General features: G+C 38.9%; 1 protein-coding gene across 1 annotated transcript in view; it reads right to left on the reverse strand.

The window, feature by feature from the left end:
- LOC105356240 (glypican-5-like) overlaps positions 1-16,694 on the reverse strand; it is a 78,859-nt gene that overhangs the window by 27,974 nt on the left and 34,191 nt on the right. Inside the window, exon 6 of the mRNA XM_023965014.1 lies at positions 438-558. Coding sequence (XP_023820782.1) covers positions 438-558 — 121 coding nt within the window. The remainder of the gene's footprint in view (positions 1-437; positions 559-16,694) is intronic.

Raw genomic sequence — 16,694 nt, forward strand, 5'->3', positions numbered from 1 at the left:
CCTCTAGGGACAGTCTGAAAGGGCCCTTTTCTCCTCGGTTCCTTTCAGGTTTAAACCCCTATCTACATGACAAATAGTGTCACTTTGAAGCTGCTTGTGTCATCTATGCCTATGTGTCAGTCATTCTTGACCTTTTGCTCCTGCTTCTCATCTTTCTTTTTCCTTTTTTTTTTTTTGGGGGGGGGGGGGGGTCCCACATCAATTCACTTTTTTTTTCTTAGTGTCACTCACCATCTTTTTTATTTATCTTTGATATCTGCCTTTACACTCAACACAAAAAAGAGAAAAGCAAGGATGCCAATGTGGGAGATATTTGCAGAGATTTTTAAACCAACTAAAAACAGAACTGCAAAAATCCCCAAAAACTTGGTTGAGGTACTTTTGGATAAAGTGTAAAAAGGCTGTGTAAAATGTCAATAATGTTGAGGACCCCTTACCTGGTTGAAAAGATCCAACCTTTTCTTGACCTCTTCCAATCTGGGGGCCATACTACGAACTTTAAACTCTGGGTTTTGCCTTTGGGCATTAAGGCCAGTTCCGACGACTCTGCTCTCATAACTAGGAGGAAGAAGAAAAAAAACAACATGACAGTATTTAAATTTTTTAACATATTTTCCCATCTCCATATTACAAGATTATTTCACAGCAAAAATCATTATTGATTGTCACTGCTGTTTTCCAAATTGTTAAATAATACCCAGTTTCTTCAATGTAAATATAAATGAAATATTACAGACTTAGGATAGAAAAAGTAAAGTAAGTGTTTTTATTTAGTTTTTATTCCAATAACACAGATATGGTATATTATTATACTTGTATAAATTCATTCTGATTCTTGATCAGTTTTGTTCTTGTCCTTGAAAGACAAATGCATAGATTTGGTTTTTGGTCTGGTAAGTACACCTTGCCTCATCTTAAGTAAAAAAATTAAAATAAAAACTTACACTGTAGACTTTCTTTTGCAATTTAATTTAAAAATGTGAGCTGAGAATGAAAAATAAACTAGAAGTTATGAGATGTCCAACAAAGGTTGACTGTAAAAATGTTTCTATCTTAGGTGTAACAAGGAATTTAATAGCTAAAGCAGCCTAGCATGTTGCCAAAGTGTCTGGGGTTATTCTGGATTCTTCTCCAGGAAGAAGGAGGTGAACATCACTTATTAAACATGCATAGTTTCAAACTTCAAAGTCAAGTAAATACCACCTACATCTTGAATCGCATTAACAGCAGTGCAAAAAATGTCAAACTCCCAGGAAGTTTGAAATAGAAAAAAAAAATTAAAAACCAAAACAATACCCAAAGAAATCTTGATATAAATAAATAAATAAATAAATAAAAGCATACAAAGAAAATAATGAAACCAGTTTCATTTCAACACCAACAAGTACTGACAGTGTCTTATTTTTCATTAAATGTTAGTTCTAATCTAAATGAAGGATTGTTTTAAACTAAAAAATCTCCTAGGTTTTTAGTTCTCACAATAGAGAATAGTGTAAATCTGCAAGTTAATGATAGTCATCAAAGTTTGGGAAATCAAAAATAAATCATTGCTAAAATTAAATAAATAAAAACAACAACAACAGAAACAAATAACATTAATTTAGAAGTATCCATGAATCATCCTAACATTCAGACTCTAGGCTAAATCTTGGTACCTTTTCCCCATAATCTTTTAAGAATAGGATATTGATTGCTGGTCAGTTTCATTACCTTTTGACAATACAGAGGGAAGCTATGTACTCACACAGTCTTTTGTCATACCTTGCATATTATTTATTTATCTTTCCCACTGTCAGTATTTTATCAATATCATTTTGAAGTGTATGTACCGATGCTGATGTTTTATTCATGGAGGGTTGGACTTATACCATAAGAACGACATGCACTAATCGAAAATCAATGGCTGCTCCTGGTGGTAATGTAAGACTGACAAAATGATGACGGATTGTATAAGTGAGCATGTCCCATATGCGTGTCCCCACGGTCATGTTTGTGCACTTGTGGTCGTACATACATGTTTATGTATTTATGCAAATCTGACAGGGGCCATTAAAAAAGTGCTGAAGCTGAGAATCTGTGATGTGGTTGTGAGTTCGGTGAACTGTCATCATGCTGAAACAGCACTGATCAGACCTTTGGGAGGAATTCTTGTTCATGATGCACATGGACTTCACATGATTATCTTCTTCTTGATGTTTATTTACCTGGTTTTGTTCTCATTTGCTAGTTTACTTTCAGAGTCCACTCCCACACCCTTCCTCTGGGGCACAAATAATTTGACACAAAAAAAACAGCTTTGAAAACTTCTAAACCTCTTATTTGCTTCCAACTCCGACTGGAAGCAATCAATAGACTTTAAACTTGTCCCCCTGACATAAATTATTTAGTGTCAAATCAAAGGCCTGTGTATTTGGAGGGGGGCAGATGCTTGTCTGTCTCCGGGGTTGGCTTGTGGCTTATGGCTTTGGCGTGGAAGTGAGCTCATCAAGCTGGACGCTAATGAAAGAAAAGTGTCATGATGAGTCATGGACCATTTCACTGAAGGGAATTTTTGATACTGCAAAGTGGATATGACAACTGACATAGCAGGGCAGCCAGTGGCAGGTTACCTGAGGAACAATTCAGGTCCAGGTTCACTGCAACATTTAACTTGTAAACAGAAAACAAGGCATAGAGAAAAATCACGGTGGCAGCCACACAACAGCTCTTTTCCCTAGATGAGTAACAATACAAACAACAGTCTTCTCTCTCATCTGCTGGTATCAAAAGTTCACTCAGAATTTCACATGACTACCTACGCATGTTTAGCTGCTGACTCACACTCCATGAGTCTTTTCTGTCAAAAAAGAAGAAAACTTCTAGGAATTCATGATTAAAACACTTTCCTATAGCAGCTTTGTCAATTGTTTCCTCTGCCTGGAGCACAAACTGTGAGTGACCTCCTCTCCCCATTGCTGACCCTGAACTCGACCATCACAGTTTGAAGGTTTAATTTATTTATTTTCTGATTTTTCTGATTGTAAAAGAAAAAAATTAAATCTCCAAGGTACACAATGAGACAAGGATGCACTTTTGACCTTGGTTGTTTTTGAACACTTCATAAGTAGATTTGAGTGTTTAAGGTAAATAGCATAATGGATCTGTTATAGCAGTGACTGAGTATTAAATTGCCTGGCTCCAAGTTCATATTCAATTTTTGTCGTTTTACCTGAACTCAGTTCACACAATTTCAACATGCACTATGGCTGACGGCTTAAATAAGCAGACAAGACTCCCAAAGGACCCATTGAGTTTGATGTTTATATGGTGGGTAAAGCCCTTTAACCATTGGGAAAAGTCACTGCTGCATTTCTGCATTGAGCGTGTCTCACCCACAGCTGGTTCAAGTTCCCAATAAATTATGATCAAAGAGTGAAAAAAAAAAATCATAATACCATAACCTAAAATAAGTAACAAAAACACAAGGATTATGAGTGGTTTAATATGAGATTATTATCAATATTTCTACCTCAGGGAAGTTAAACATTTGTTTTTTCAGGGGGAAAAAACTTTTTCTAATTTTCGTAGACCTGCTAATATTTTTGTCCTTATCAAATATTCACTGCAAAGTGCAAACCAAGGCTCCCTGATGTACTCAGAGCTTGACATTTTGCCAACTGAATTTTGATTTATGTATCTGGATGTTTGCCCCTGTAATTAGACTCTGTAATCATCCTGAACACAGGGATCCTCACATCAATGACCTGATGCAGTGTGTTACAGATTCCTAGATGGTAAACATAGGTGTTCATTGTTAAATTTTATATAAACTGGCAAAAAAGTCTAATTATTTGGACTCAAATATTGTTTTCTATCAGAATGTAAAAAACAATCAAGGGTGGACCATAGGCAGAAAACTAAAGAAACCTTGATGTATGTTCTTCCACAGGGAACAGTGTTGTGTTCTGTTTGTCAGCCTTGATGAAATAGCTGGAGATTCAGTACAAATAATTGAAGCCAAATTTTGTTGGAAAGCCAAGTATAACTAATAAATAATACGGATATTTTTGCAACAGCAGACAAGAACATTTTCAAGAGTTTCTGAGTTTAAATTAAAAAATATTTTTTAAAATATCTTTGGTGAGTTTTTCAAACAGAAAATAAAAGAGGAAAAAAATGAAACATTTGGTGAACAAAATGTGAGTCAGAAAAAGGCTTTTTAAACAAGACTGAGAGCTTTTTATTTTTGAACCTTTCAGAAAAATGCTTTTTTTTTATCAAAGATGAGAGTACAAAAATATTACATTTTTTATTTAGTTTAAATGAATTTACCTTAAAATGAAAACAAACAGGTTTTACCACATAGAAATTCCTACTTTGCAGGTTTCTTGTGTGAAATATATAGCTATTTTCTGCTAACCATAAATAAAATGCACTCAACTATTTGGGGCATTGATATATGTAAATGTTCATAGTGTAACACTTTACAAAACATGAGAAAAAACACTTACGAGTTTAAAAGTGAACCATACATTGAATTCTAGAGTTGGTTCCTTCTTTTTTAGGCACTTAACTGAATTTATGGTTCTGCACTGAGCTACTGTGGAGCCCTTGAGGATGTCCTCCAGCAATGGTTTTTAAACCTCTGCATAATCCCTGCATGGCTCTGTAATAACCCCACCAAACACTAGATGGCAATAAGGTTTTCTCTTGCCGTGGCTGATAGAATTTATTTATCTACAGTGGTTTTTTGATCAAATTTATCAGTGGAATTGTTTTGCTATTTAACACACCAAACTCAATTATCCCTAGAAAAATTCCGGCTTGCCTTTTTCTCTTCCGGCCCCATGAAAAGAAAGCGCCTGCAGTCACATGTGAGGCCAGCAGTGAAAGTAGGGGAGGGGTCAAGTGGATCTCTGGAGCCAGCTAACTTTACAAGCATTTCTTGAAAATGTTGAAATCCTCTAAACGATCGCTTTTTGTTCAAAAAGGCCAGACCGTTCTCACACGCTGCAAGCTCTGCAGACATTTGCTGTACTACAAATATTAGTGACATGAAGAGGCAACTGGTCAAAAGCTACTTTGCAAACATTTAATCAGCTTGACCTATGAGCACATGCTTCTTTGTAGACAGGCGATATAAATACATGTAAACATGAACAAAAGCACTGCCGCTTTATATCATGTGGAACTGTGTACACAGAACTGCAATTAAGCAGAACCTTTTAAACTCTCCATTTGTTTGGAAAGTCATTGGGTAAAAAATAAATATCTAACATTGAGAAATTCAAAATGTTTTAATATGTCTGCAAAACTGGCCACGAAAAAACTTTCTGCACTTCAAAGATAATTTCGTTTGAGAAGAAATCCTTGGATCATAAAACGTACAAGACGCAGCAAAGTAATTAAGGAGGGTCATTTGTAGGGCAGACAAGCTCAAACAGGGTCCTTTTCATTCTTTCTCCCATCCACTTCACAACTCTGCTTTTGATTTTGTCTTTTTCAATGATCTAACTGAGTCCACCGAGAGCACACAGTTCAAGTCATCTTTCTTTTTTTCTCCTGCTTTCCTTGCTCACCATGCAGCACAAACTCCGTCTTTGTTCTCAGTGCTGTCTTTTGTAACCCAGCTGGTGACCACTTGAACATACTAAATGCTACCAGTAGCTGAAGTCACATGGAGGACTTTGCAGTACCTGGGCATGCAGTTCTTGTTTTAATTCAATCCCCGTTCTAATCCATTCTGCTCCAGCTTTTATTCTTCCTGTCTTTGCCTGACTTTTGACCTCAATTCTTCCTTTTCCGAGCTGCAAGATTAGGAATTTGGAGGTAAAACTGTCCTGGTTAATCTGCTTCTAGCGTGATAAAGACTCATTAAATCTTTTTTTTTTTTAAATACTGCCTTATTGTCTGCAGTTATCTAACAATCTTATATAAAAAATCTTAAGCCAAAAAAAAAAAGGAGTTTTTTTTTCGTTGCAGATTTGCTTATCTAATAAAGAAAGGGGTATGGGTCCTGCGTGCTCTTGTAGACATAGCAAAACAACCGTACAGCATTCCGGTTTGCTTTTTTGAAGAATGGAAATTGTGCCGACAACGTTCAGGCTCACATCTCTAGACTAAGTCAGGCATGGTCCGAAATATAAAGAGCAGCACGGTAAAAGCAAATCGAGTCCTTTCAGCAAGTGCACATAATTGTTTTGGTCAGTCCCAAAGCCCAACGATATCATCTGTCTTGTTTTGTAGTTAGCTGGAAATAGTTTGGATGCTTTTATTGTGAAATACTTTTCTCTCTAATTGGAAGTGTCTTGATCATTTTTTTATGGAAGCTTGTAGAAAACTCCCAACTCTTTAAACTTGTTTTGGCCTAGTAATCCTTCACACTAAACTTTGTTGTTAAGTGGAAAAAAACAGTTTAAAAAGCTGTCTTACTTTAATAGAATGTGCCATAAAGAGACAGGTCCACATATAAACCAGCTAATGAACCTGAAAGAGTAAACAACAGAATTTTGACTCTAGTTTTTAAATAGATCTGTTTTTAGCTCGACACTTGACGCTATGCTTCTACTAAAAAATAAAAAATGCTGTTGCTTAGCTCCATTACAGCTAAGATGACACTTTTTGTGGTAGGTTTGCAGCTCTGAAGTTATATTTCTTTACCTTAGGCAGCACAGCTGTGAAGCGCAGGACACATGTTCACATGTGTGGTACTTTGTCTTTGTAATATAAGGTTGCTTGAGGTTATTAGACACCTTTGTGTTGGTCTAAAATATTGTCACTTCTTAAGAGGTTTTAAGATAATTAACCAAATGATAACACCTTTTTTAAACTAGTAGCATAGTATCTGCACTAAAGATTTGAAATATTCAAAGTTATTATACAATACTTGGCCTTACAGTGCTAAAAACACTTTTTTTAAGGGTAAAAAGTTGGCTTTATTGGGTAAAAAGAAGTTGATTGATACATTTTAAGGTATTGTTCTCTTGTTTTCTCCATTCTAAACTGTATTTTCAAATTCTAAGGGTGGTGTAACTTGTTTTCTTCACATTCCCTTTCATCTGTATTACATGTACAATATTTTTGTTTCCACTGTGATTGGAGCTCCATATGGTGAAACAAGGCAGCCTTCATGTTTGCTTGCCTTTTGTATTTGCTTGTTTAATCAGCCTTGCACTTTGGTAGCTGTTGACTGTGCGTGTTTACTCAGATTGTTGGGTTGATGAAGATGAAAGCCGACCCCAGTCCCTTCTAATCCGGTCGACCATGGTCGTGGAGATGTGGCCCACTGGTAATGGCAGGAAGGGAATGATCTTTGCAATTGGGTTTCCCAGCATGTTTAGTGCCAAATCCAAATATTTGGATCATAAAAAATAAAATAAAAAACTACAACCTACCACTGCTATATTTTTGGAAACAGGTTTGATTGAACATTGGTGGCCAACCTTTTGAGCAAATTAGGCCCCAGAAATTTCCATGGTCATTTTTTTTTTTTTGTGAGAGCACAAAAGCCCAGCTGTAGTTTGCCTCCAGAAAGATTTTATTTTGGAAGGAGTGTCCTTTCCTGGTATGCTTTGCAGGCCACTGTGACCTGGGCAAAACGCAGGACAGTTAGAGCCTGAAACATGAAAGGGAGGACAGAAACAAAAAGAACAAAGAGAAAATAAAGTACAACAAGGTCTTTTCATTCACATACAAGAGCATTATTTTCTGATAATTTCACATCCCGATCACTTGTGCTCAGGAGGGCTTTGATTTTATTGAAGCCATTGAACTTCTTCCCCCCCTATCAATAGGACAATATCTCGTCAAGCTCATTATTAGCCTATCACTACTCTGCATGGAGCAAAGCTTTTTTTTCATGTCAGCACTGCTTCAGGCTAATGAACAAGTATTGATCTGTGTAACAATCCTAAGAACTGCAAAGTGCTCACTTCATTTGGAGTAAGTGAGTTCCTCTTGGCAACAGACTGCCGACACCTCCTGCTCCCCGACAAACTATCTGTCTTGCTCACTTCTATGCTATGTTTAAGCTAATTTTGAGGAAAAAAGGGGAGGAAGCATAGCCTCAAAATTTGCCCCCAAAATGCAAATGTTATCAGTGCACCCACTCAGCTACCTCACTCAAAAAACATGTTTATAACTTTATTCCCAGATCCAAAAAGATAATTAGAGAAATACCTTTTTTTCATCAAATAATCATAGCCTATATCATTTTACTAAATATTACTAACTAAAAAGCCTTGAACTGATTAGTTCTTATGGAACACTGATAGAATAATATATATATATATATATATATATTTTGATAAACTAGATTTCCCTTGTAGTCTAAATTCCATTTGTATTTAGCCCCATTACTCTTTAACCTCCAATGTTTCAGCAATGGTTACTCATAAAACACTAAACTTCATATTCTAATAAAACTAAACTTAAAATGGTCACAAGTTCATAACTCTTAACTAAGGAGACTGGTCTGACTGTGTGTTCCCACACTGCACCCATGTGGTCAACATGGTGTACTGATACACACAGTAACTCAGTAACTAAGTTTAAAGAAAATGTTCCATTATTTTAACTGGATTCTTCTATATGAAAAACAAAAACACATATTTCAATAGTCTTTTGGAGATTTGATATTGTAGATTAATTTTTAAACAGTTGATACTTATGTGTTTTGTACAGAGCACTAAGTGGTCGCTTTAATGTGCGTTTCTGAGTCTGGTGTGTACGTAGCAGAAGTGTGTACGTGGTTGTATGTCTCTGTGTGGCCCTGCAGTGGACTGGCAATATGTCCTGGGTGTACCCAGCCTCTTCCCAGCAGTCACTGGATAGGCTCCAGCAACCCTTTGACCCTGGCAAATACTAAAATAAATGTATGGATAATCAAACTCAAACTAGCTATATTTGTCTTTTTAAATCACAAATCTATTTTTTTTTCTTTTTCTCTTTTTTTTCTTCTTTTTATTTTTTCTTCTTCCTCTTCTCTTTTTTTTCTCTGTTTTCTTCTTTCTATTCTCTTCTTCTCCATCTCCTTCTCTTTTTTTCTTCCTTTTCTCTTTTCTAGTAAGCATTTCAACTGCCCTTGACTTTAGTTTTTTCTAATACTTTATCATCAGTAGTTTTCTTCACAAATAAACTTTGTTTAATTCTTTTTTTATTTTTAAATTTCAAATTCATGGGTTCTTTCCCTTAACCCTTTGACACCAGATATGTCACTGGTGACAACTAAATAACACACACTCTTTGACATACCGTAACTCTTTGACCGTTTACCCGATCAACGTGAATCGACTGATTCTGACGTGGAGAAAAGCTCTAGGGGTAATTTGCTGCCAAGGCAGCACGAAACCATCATTTGTTTTAAGGATTTACTTTACTTGATTCATTATTATGAAAATTTATTTAATGTTTTAGATTAATCCCCTTGATTTGTGTCTTTTAGTTTTTCTGACTTGACTTATTAATAGTTTACATTATTCAGCTCTTCCATGACTACAAGCACTGGGCTGCACTAACTCATCTTAAAGCTATCTCACATTTGCAGTGATCAAATCAACAGTATTGGAAGGTGTGTGCCATATCTGTGTAAGTGAATTATGTATTGTTTTTTTTTTTAGTTTCTTTTGGTTTCTCTTTGTCTTATCTAAGACCAGTTTATCCTCACATCTTACTTAATCTGTCCGTTTGTTTCTTCTTTTTTTATTTTATTTTATTTTTTTTACTTGTCCTGTCCAACAGCTAGGCAGGCAGATGAGAGCTGAGGGCCTTTTGTGTTGGACATATTTTACTTTAACAAGAGGGGTTATTAATCTTTAGACAAACCAAAGGTGTGACTGAACAAACCCCTTTTGTAATTGAGGCAAACTTTATTCATTTCAACCATGTTTGAAAATCTTTGGTGTTGGACCGGACGGAAAAGGAAAGAATGGAAGAAGAAGGAGGGATGTCAGGGGGGGGGGGGGGGGGGTGATAGTGAGAGGGGGGGTAAGACCATGAAGCAGCATAGAGCAGACAGGTTTACTGGTTGTTTATCATTACGGTACAGTTCAAATGTAGTACAAGAAGGGCGGGGCCTGTTCACACACACTCAAATATTATCAACACACCTGCTAGCTGCAAAAAAATGTTCACATGTCAACATGTACATAAAACAGATAGTGTTCACGAACGCATACCTATGCCTTTAAACCAACTAGTGTGAAATCTTTCATTCATTCAATCATGCAAACTATAAGTGCAAAGGTGAGCTAACACCTGTGCTCAGGTGAGTGTTTATGTTCTTCTAAAATAGATGGTGGAATGTGAAAAGAAGGAGGAGGAGCGCCCAGCCACCCCCACACCCAGACCCCCGCCGCAGCAGCAGCGGCAGCCGGAATTCCCCCAACGCCACACGGGAACAGGCAGGGAACAACCGCCCCCCGGGCGACCAAGACCGCCACCCAGGCCAGGGCCAGCAGGACCGCCGTGAGGCCCCCAGAGCCAGAGAGCAGGGAGGCGCGGAGGGAAAGAGAGCGCCGCCCCAGCCCAGCCAGGAAAGCAGCCCCCCCGCCGCGCCGGAAGAGCCCAACGCAGGGCCCCACCGGAGAAGGACGCCCACAGCCCCAGACGAGCACCCCACCACCACCCAGGAGTTCCGGGCATCCCCCCGCCCCAACCCCAGGTACGAGCCAGGACCCCCCAAGGGAGACCCGCTCCGCACTCCAGGCAGCCACCCACCCGGCCCACGGTTGGTCCAGGGAGGAGCAAGGCAGGGGCCCGCCGCCCCCGCTCAGGAGGGGGGAACCCGGGGAAAAAAGGGTGGCCCACAAGGGGTGTTATAAATATGGCCCGACCAGGCTCGGTCATGTTGGAAGTTTGGCGGGGCCCAGCGCTCAGGGGCAAGGACCAGGACCCACCCCCCAGGGACACGAACACCCCCGGCTCAGGTGTAATATGAACCCCCCCACCGCGCGGAGAGAGCACCGCCGGGCCCAGGGAGCCGGCACCCAAGGGACACGGCCGCCATCGCCAAGGGGCCCGCACCCCCCACCAGGGAAGGGGTAGGGGACAGATGGACCCAGGTCCCACCTTCCTTGCAAAATGTGTGTGCGTGTATGTGTGTTTGAGAGGGTGTGTGTGCATGTGTGTGTGTTTATGTTGGAATGTATATATTGAAGGGGGAGGGGTGTGTGTACTAAGGGGGGTGCAGTTAAAATTGGCGAGTAGGGCACTAAGGGTTAGTTGGCCCCACAGTTTGCTTTAAGGACTTTCCCCAAGCTTCACTTTTATGACAGTGTTTGTCCCTGGGTGTAACTGCTCTCCACCTTAAACTGACACTTGTCTCAGTGTATCAGCAGACATGCCCACACAGAAACATTACATGCGGTCAGACACCATTTGCCCACAAAGACTTCAATTTCTTTAGCATGAGCTTTGAAAGCACAAATTGCAAATTACATAAATAAATTGCTCACAAGCAGGCATCACCAGTCCCATCTGTGTCTGAACTCATAACTACACTGAGATTTACAAAATTTTAAAAAATCACAAAGTAAAATCAAAATGTTTTAGCCAATAATGTTGTGTTCATTCTAAATAAGCTAAATATTCATGAAGTTAGATTTCATGGCAGTACTATTAGTTCAATTATTTTATTAGTTCGCTAAACTTCCATGCAGTCATTTTTTGAATGCACACTGAATGTGTGTGTACACCACCTGACAATAAATTACGCAATAGCATATTTTGACCAGTAGGTGGCAGCAAAATGCCACTTTACCTGGTTTTACTCTGACTGTAGATTTTGAGTTTATTTGAGTAAAATATTGTTTTCATAAGTTGAAGAAATACAGTATGTTACATGGTGTTGTTGTATGATGTTCCTGAATGTGGACAGTAAGAATGTTAACATTACAGACAAATGGAAGATTTGAAGAAAGCAAAGAAGGAAAAAGAAAAAGAAAAGCTGAACGCATGCCGAGGAGGGCATGGATAACTGAGGTTAGAGGTCTGGGGGGAGCTGGAGGGACAGTTGGTGTTTGGCCGGCAGATGAGGGCAGGCAGGGGCAGAATTCATAGGGTAAACAATGCCTCAGAGCACAGATGGGTGGAGCTGACCATCAGCCTTTGGTGTGGTACGAACACCTGTTCGTCTGTCTGTACTGCTGGCCTGCATGGTTTCACAATGTTTTAGTTTGTTAGCCTCAGTACAGACTAAAAAACAGTCAAGAGTTCACGTACAATAAGCTGACTGTACAGTTTTTCAAGATTCATGTGTTTGCTGAGCATATGTGTGTCTGAAAGGTATTCCTGCAATGGCAGAATGGTTCCATGTGTTCAGACACATTCAAAGAACAGGGATTTGTCAATGTGTTGACTTAGGGGGGTCAGAGTTCAGGCTGCTGCTGCAGGGGGCACGTGGGAGCACTTCCCACTCCCATCCTTCCCTGTGAACTTATACACACACACCCACAGGCACACACACACACACACACACACACACACACATGACTGCAAAGTACATTCCCTATGCCTGTCTAGTCAGTTTAGAGACAGGGCCCACACACACTTGAGCAGGAATGGCCCACAGATAGTCAACACGATAGAAATTAGAGATGACAATGTGGACAAAGAGATGAGGAGTCTGCTCCGAAGACAGCTACGCTACGTCACAGTCACACATTGGAAATATCGAATGTTCAGTTAAGGTGAAGAGTAAAAGAACGTGACTGTAAAGAGAGAAAGGGCAAAGGTTAGGGATCTGTTTTCCAAGTGAAGTCAGACAGATGATAGCATTGACAAACACATGGACAAAATGGCTTTCTTGGCGGAAATCCCAGCCATAACTATCATGTTTGCCATGAGCAGGTTTATCTGTCAATCAGCCACAGAGTGGAAGCTGGACATCCTGACACAGTTAGTAAGATTTATTTGAGTCCAGGTTTTGCACGAGAGGTTTGGATTATCGTAATAGAAAATTACAATCAGAGCACAAGTTATCAACATGGTAGGAATTTAAAAAAACTGGAAGATGTAGATTTGTAAAATCATAACCAATTCCAGCTTTCAATGTAAGGTTTTGTAGTTTAATGCAATATTAACAAAACTTTGAAACTTCCGAAAGCATTTCAATACATTTTTTTTAAATATAGTAACTGAGTTTAACTTTTCCAGAAATATATAGCAAAAGAACTGAAAACAAGAAAAAGACAGATATGTAATAATAAATTTCTTGGTAAAAAAGCAACTTTAATCTCAAAATGTGTTCTGCACTCAGATATTTCACATTTTGATGATCATCAATTGAAAAACGATTTAAGTTGCACTTAAAAAAGTTACAAATTCCTATTGCTTGTACTAATTTCCTTCCTTTTGAACTAGAAAGCCTTGATAGCTTCTTTATATTTGTGTTTTGTCAAATGATAAACAATATTTTAAATATATGCATATATATTGTTGGGTTCGTTTTCCAGGGGGGCGCAATGAGCTTTATCCACTGTGGGTCCTTGGGCAAGACCCCTTTGTGCTACTGTCTAACTATGTAGCCACAAGGGGGCACACATCTGGGTTCTCCCTGTGCCGGTCCCCAGCCCGGAAAAAACGCATGGTTGCGTCAGGAAGGGCATACGGCTTAAAAATCTCTGCCAAACCACCTGTGGGAATCAGAGGAAGCTGATTCGCTGTGGTGACCCCTAAAAGGGATATGCTGAAGGCTGAACAACAAGATCAGATATTTCTATTTAATGTTTGAAATTTTGTATTTAGATACTTTTTAAACATAGATTATATTTGCCTTATCAAGGCTCTTGTTAAAAAGTCCTTTTTTTTTCCTTAAAAGAAAAGCTTTTGTTCATTTGTGAATGGTTTCTGTAATAAATTAACAAAATAACATTAATGTCTCTATTAGAAACCAGAAATGCCAACATTTGAGCTTAAGCAGTACATTGTTCTCAGAAAATTTCGGTACAATTATCCTCTGGTAGTTGCCTTTCCATTAAAAAAGGATTTAAATTAAGTTATCCTGTTGCGTGAATTGATCAGTTGCCCTGGTTCAGATGTAAAGCAGGCCTGGAGTTATTGGAAGAAGTTTTTTTTACACACAAGTCTTAACGCTTTCCAAAGCAGTGGAAAAAAAAACGGGGCTGTGTTTCTTCAAGAATGGACTACGTCTGCCCCTTAAAAGCTTGGTAAAATCTGACAGCCAAATGAACCAGATCCAGTTTGTGTGTGATAGTTTCCCTACGAGTTTTATAATTTACCCACAATCAAACCCAGCTGGCTTGACTTTTGACAAAAGTAATTGCAATATAAGAAGCTGCCACTCAAAAACGTGTAAGTGAAAAGAGATTGAGAGTTTTTTTTATTTCTTTTTTTGTCTTACTGTAACAGTGTTTAGAAAAAGACAGCAGTCATTCCTGAACGCATCTATGGAAGGGCCCATATTCCCTCTGTATGTTTTCATTGGTTTGAATGTGTTTGTGTGTTTGTGTGTGTGTGGGTGTGTGTGGGTGTGTGGGTGTGTGTGTGTGTGTGTGTGTGTGTGGAGGTAGGATAAAGTGTATATGGATGTATGAAAATAGGGTGGGACTTTCCATTCATGCTGCACCTCTCCCCTGCAGAGGCTGCATTCCCAGCACCACTCAGGGGGCTCCAGTAAGTGATCCACGATACCAAACCGACCCGGAATTTGAGGAACGTTTTCCCTGTGGTTTCAGGTTACCACATACACACGCTAAACACAGATCACAGGCTCACACACAACGCCTCCACAGTAATGTACTGCACTTTTGTTATTGGTACAGAGCTATTTTTGTTCACTTTCCTTCTCTTCAAGTGTTTGTCATTCATTTTCATTTTAAACCTCTCCGGGAGCTGGGAGAAAAACTTGGACCAGGACTTAAACTTGCATTTGGAATCTAACCAGACATTCCTTTGAGATTCTCAGTGTAATGATGAATACCACACTCCAAAAATGTAAATACATGTATGGAGAATGTGACTTAAACCATACAAGGAATTTTCTGTAAGCTCAGCACAGGCCTCAGATTCAGAGCTGTGTGTGGACATTGCATCATGCATAATTCAGCAAATTTCAAAATTCTTAACTGACTCAAAACTTCTTTTTTTTTTTAAAGGATCATGGTGTTCCTAAAAAGATCACAACAGAGGGGCCTTTACAAAAAAGGGGGGCTTTGCACAGTCTGTGGATTGTGTGAGCATATGTCTATATCAAGTGTGCCAGTCTGCAAAATACTGATATGGTGCCATGGTCTTTATGGCTTTAATCCCCCGCCAGCACACCTATGAGCCGCATGTGAGGATCAAAGCAGGGGTCAGACCAGGGATTTGCTCCACCTTTGAGCAATTTAAAAATATAAGATAAAGTTAAAAAAAAAAGGTAAACTTGTTAAACTGAAAACCTAAAAGACTTTTTTTCTTTTTTCACCTTGGACTGATTTCTTTAAAACCTACAAATATGCATTTTTGGCACTCAGCTTAAAATTGCATGCTATCTTTAACATAAGGAGGGAGTTTTTTTTCTTTTTCTTTTTTTACTCAGATAAAACAGAAATGCTTCAGATGCTAAAACCTTTCTAAAATACACACAGAAGACAATGATATATTGACAACTCTTGGCTGCCACTCAACATTGCTAGTAGTGAAAACTTCAAACAGGCTCATTAAGGCAATTAGGTTAGAAAGACAAAGACAGCACTTCTTTCTGCCACTGACCTACTTCCCTCATCTATTCCCCAGTTCAGCTGTCCATCTAAAATATCTCCATTCATCCTTCCTTTCCTCCTGTACATATATATATATATATATTTTCCCTCCCATCCTCCTCTCCAGCTACAAGTTGAAATTCTTGCTCTGTGGGCGAGCACAGAGGTTAGTGAGTACACTGCCTGACTTGTCCAAGATTATTGCTCCAGTAAAACATCCCAATCTATTGTGACATTTTGTTATACTAGCTCACAAAACTCTACAGCTAAGATGCACAGTAAAAGAAACACAGTTAAAAAAGACTCCTCAGAATACAGGAAGTGTTGCTAGGACTGAAAATTAAGCAAAAACCGTGAGTTCATGAGAGTGAAACGAACCACCAATATAGAGCATCCTCAACGTAATGTAATATTTGAAAATTTCATATATCCATTTCGCAAAAGATTTCTACAATTTAAATTTGAAAAAGGGTGTGATATGGTTATGCATATTTCTTTATTCACTTATTTACAGAAACAACAAAAGTCAAAGGTCAAAAAGTTTCCACCTGCACATCAGCAAAACTCCAAGCTTCACTTGAGAATTCCAGTTATAAACCTCAGCCCAAATTTTTAGGCACACTATGCAAAGAACACACAGCTCGTTCAACCACCAAGAAGACTGGGGAGGGAAAAAAAGCATGACCTGATGGCACTAGAATACGAGGGGTGAATTCTTTGCCCAGTGTTGCACACTCCCGCTCGGTTTCTTCTTGCAGTAACAGAATGGATTCCAGATGTCCAGATGTCAAAATGATAAACAAACAGATTGTCATAACCTTATAAAAATGCACGGCATCCAGAAGCACTCACACTGCTCTAATGTCTGTGGACCATCTTCTGAGGCAAACCCCCAATTTTGGGATCATCCACAAATTAGGATAAAGACTTGTCAGTTCTCTGTTCTTACTGAGGAACACACACACAGTTGGGGCACGTGCAGTTAGTTCAATCCCAACACAAATGACCACCGTC

Source organism: Oryzias latipes, chromosome 17, assembly GCF_002234675.1.
Source record: "Oryzias latipes chromosome 17, ASM223467v1".
Lineage (NCBI taxonomy): Eukaryota > Metazoa > Chordata > Actinopteri > Beloniformes > Adrianichthyidae > Oryzias > Oryzias latipes.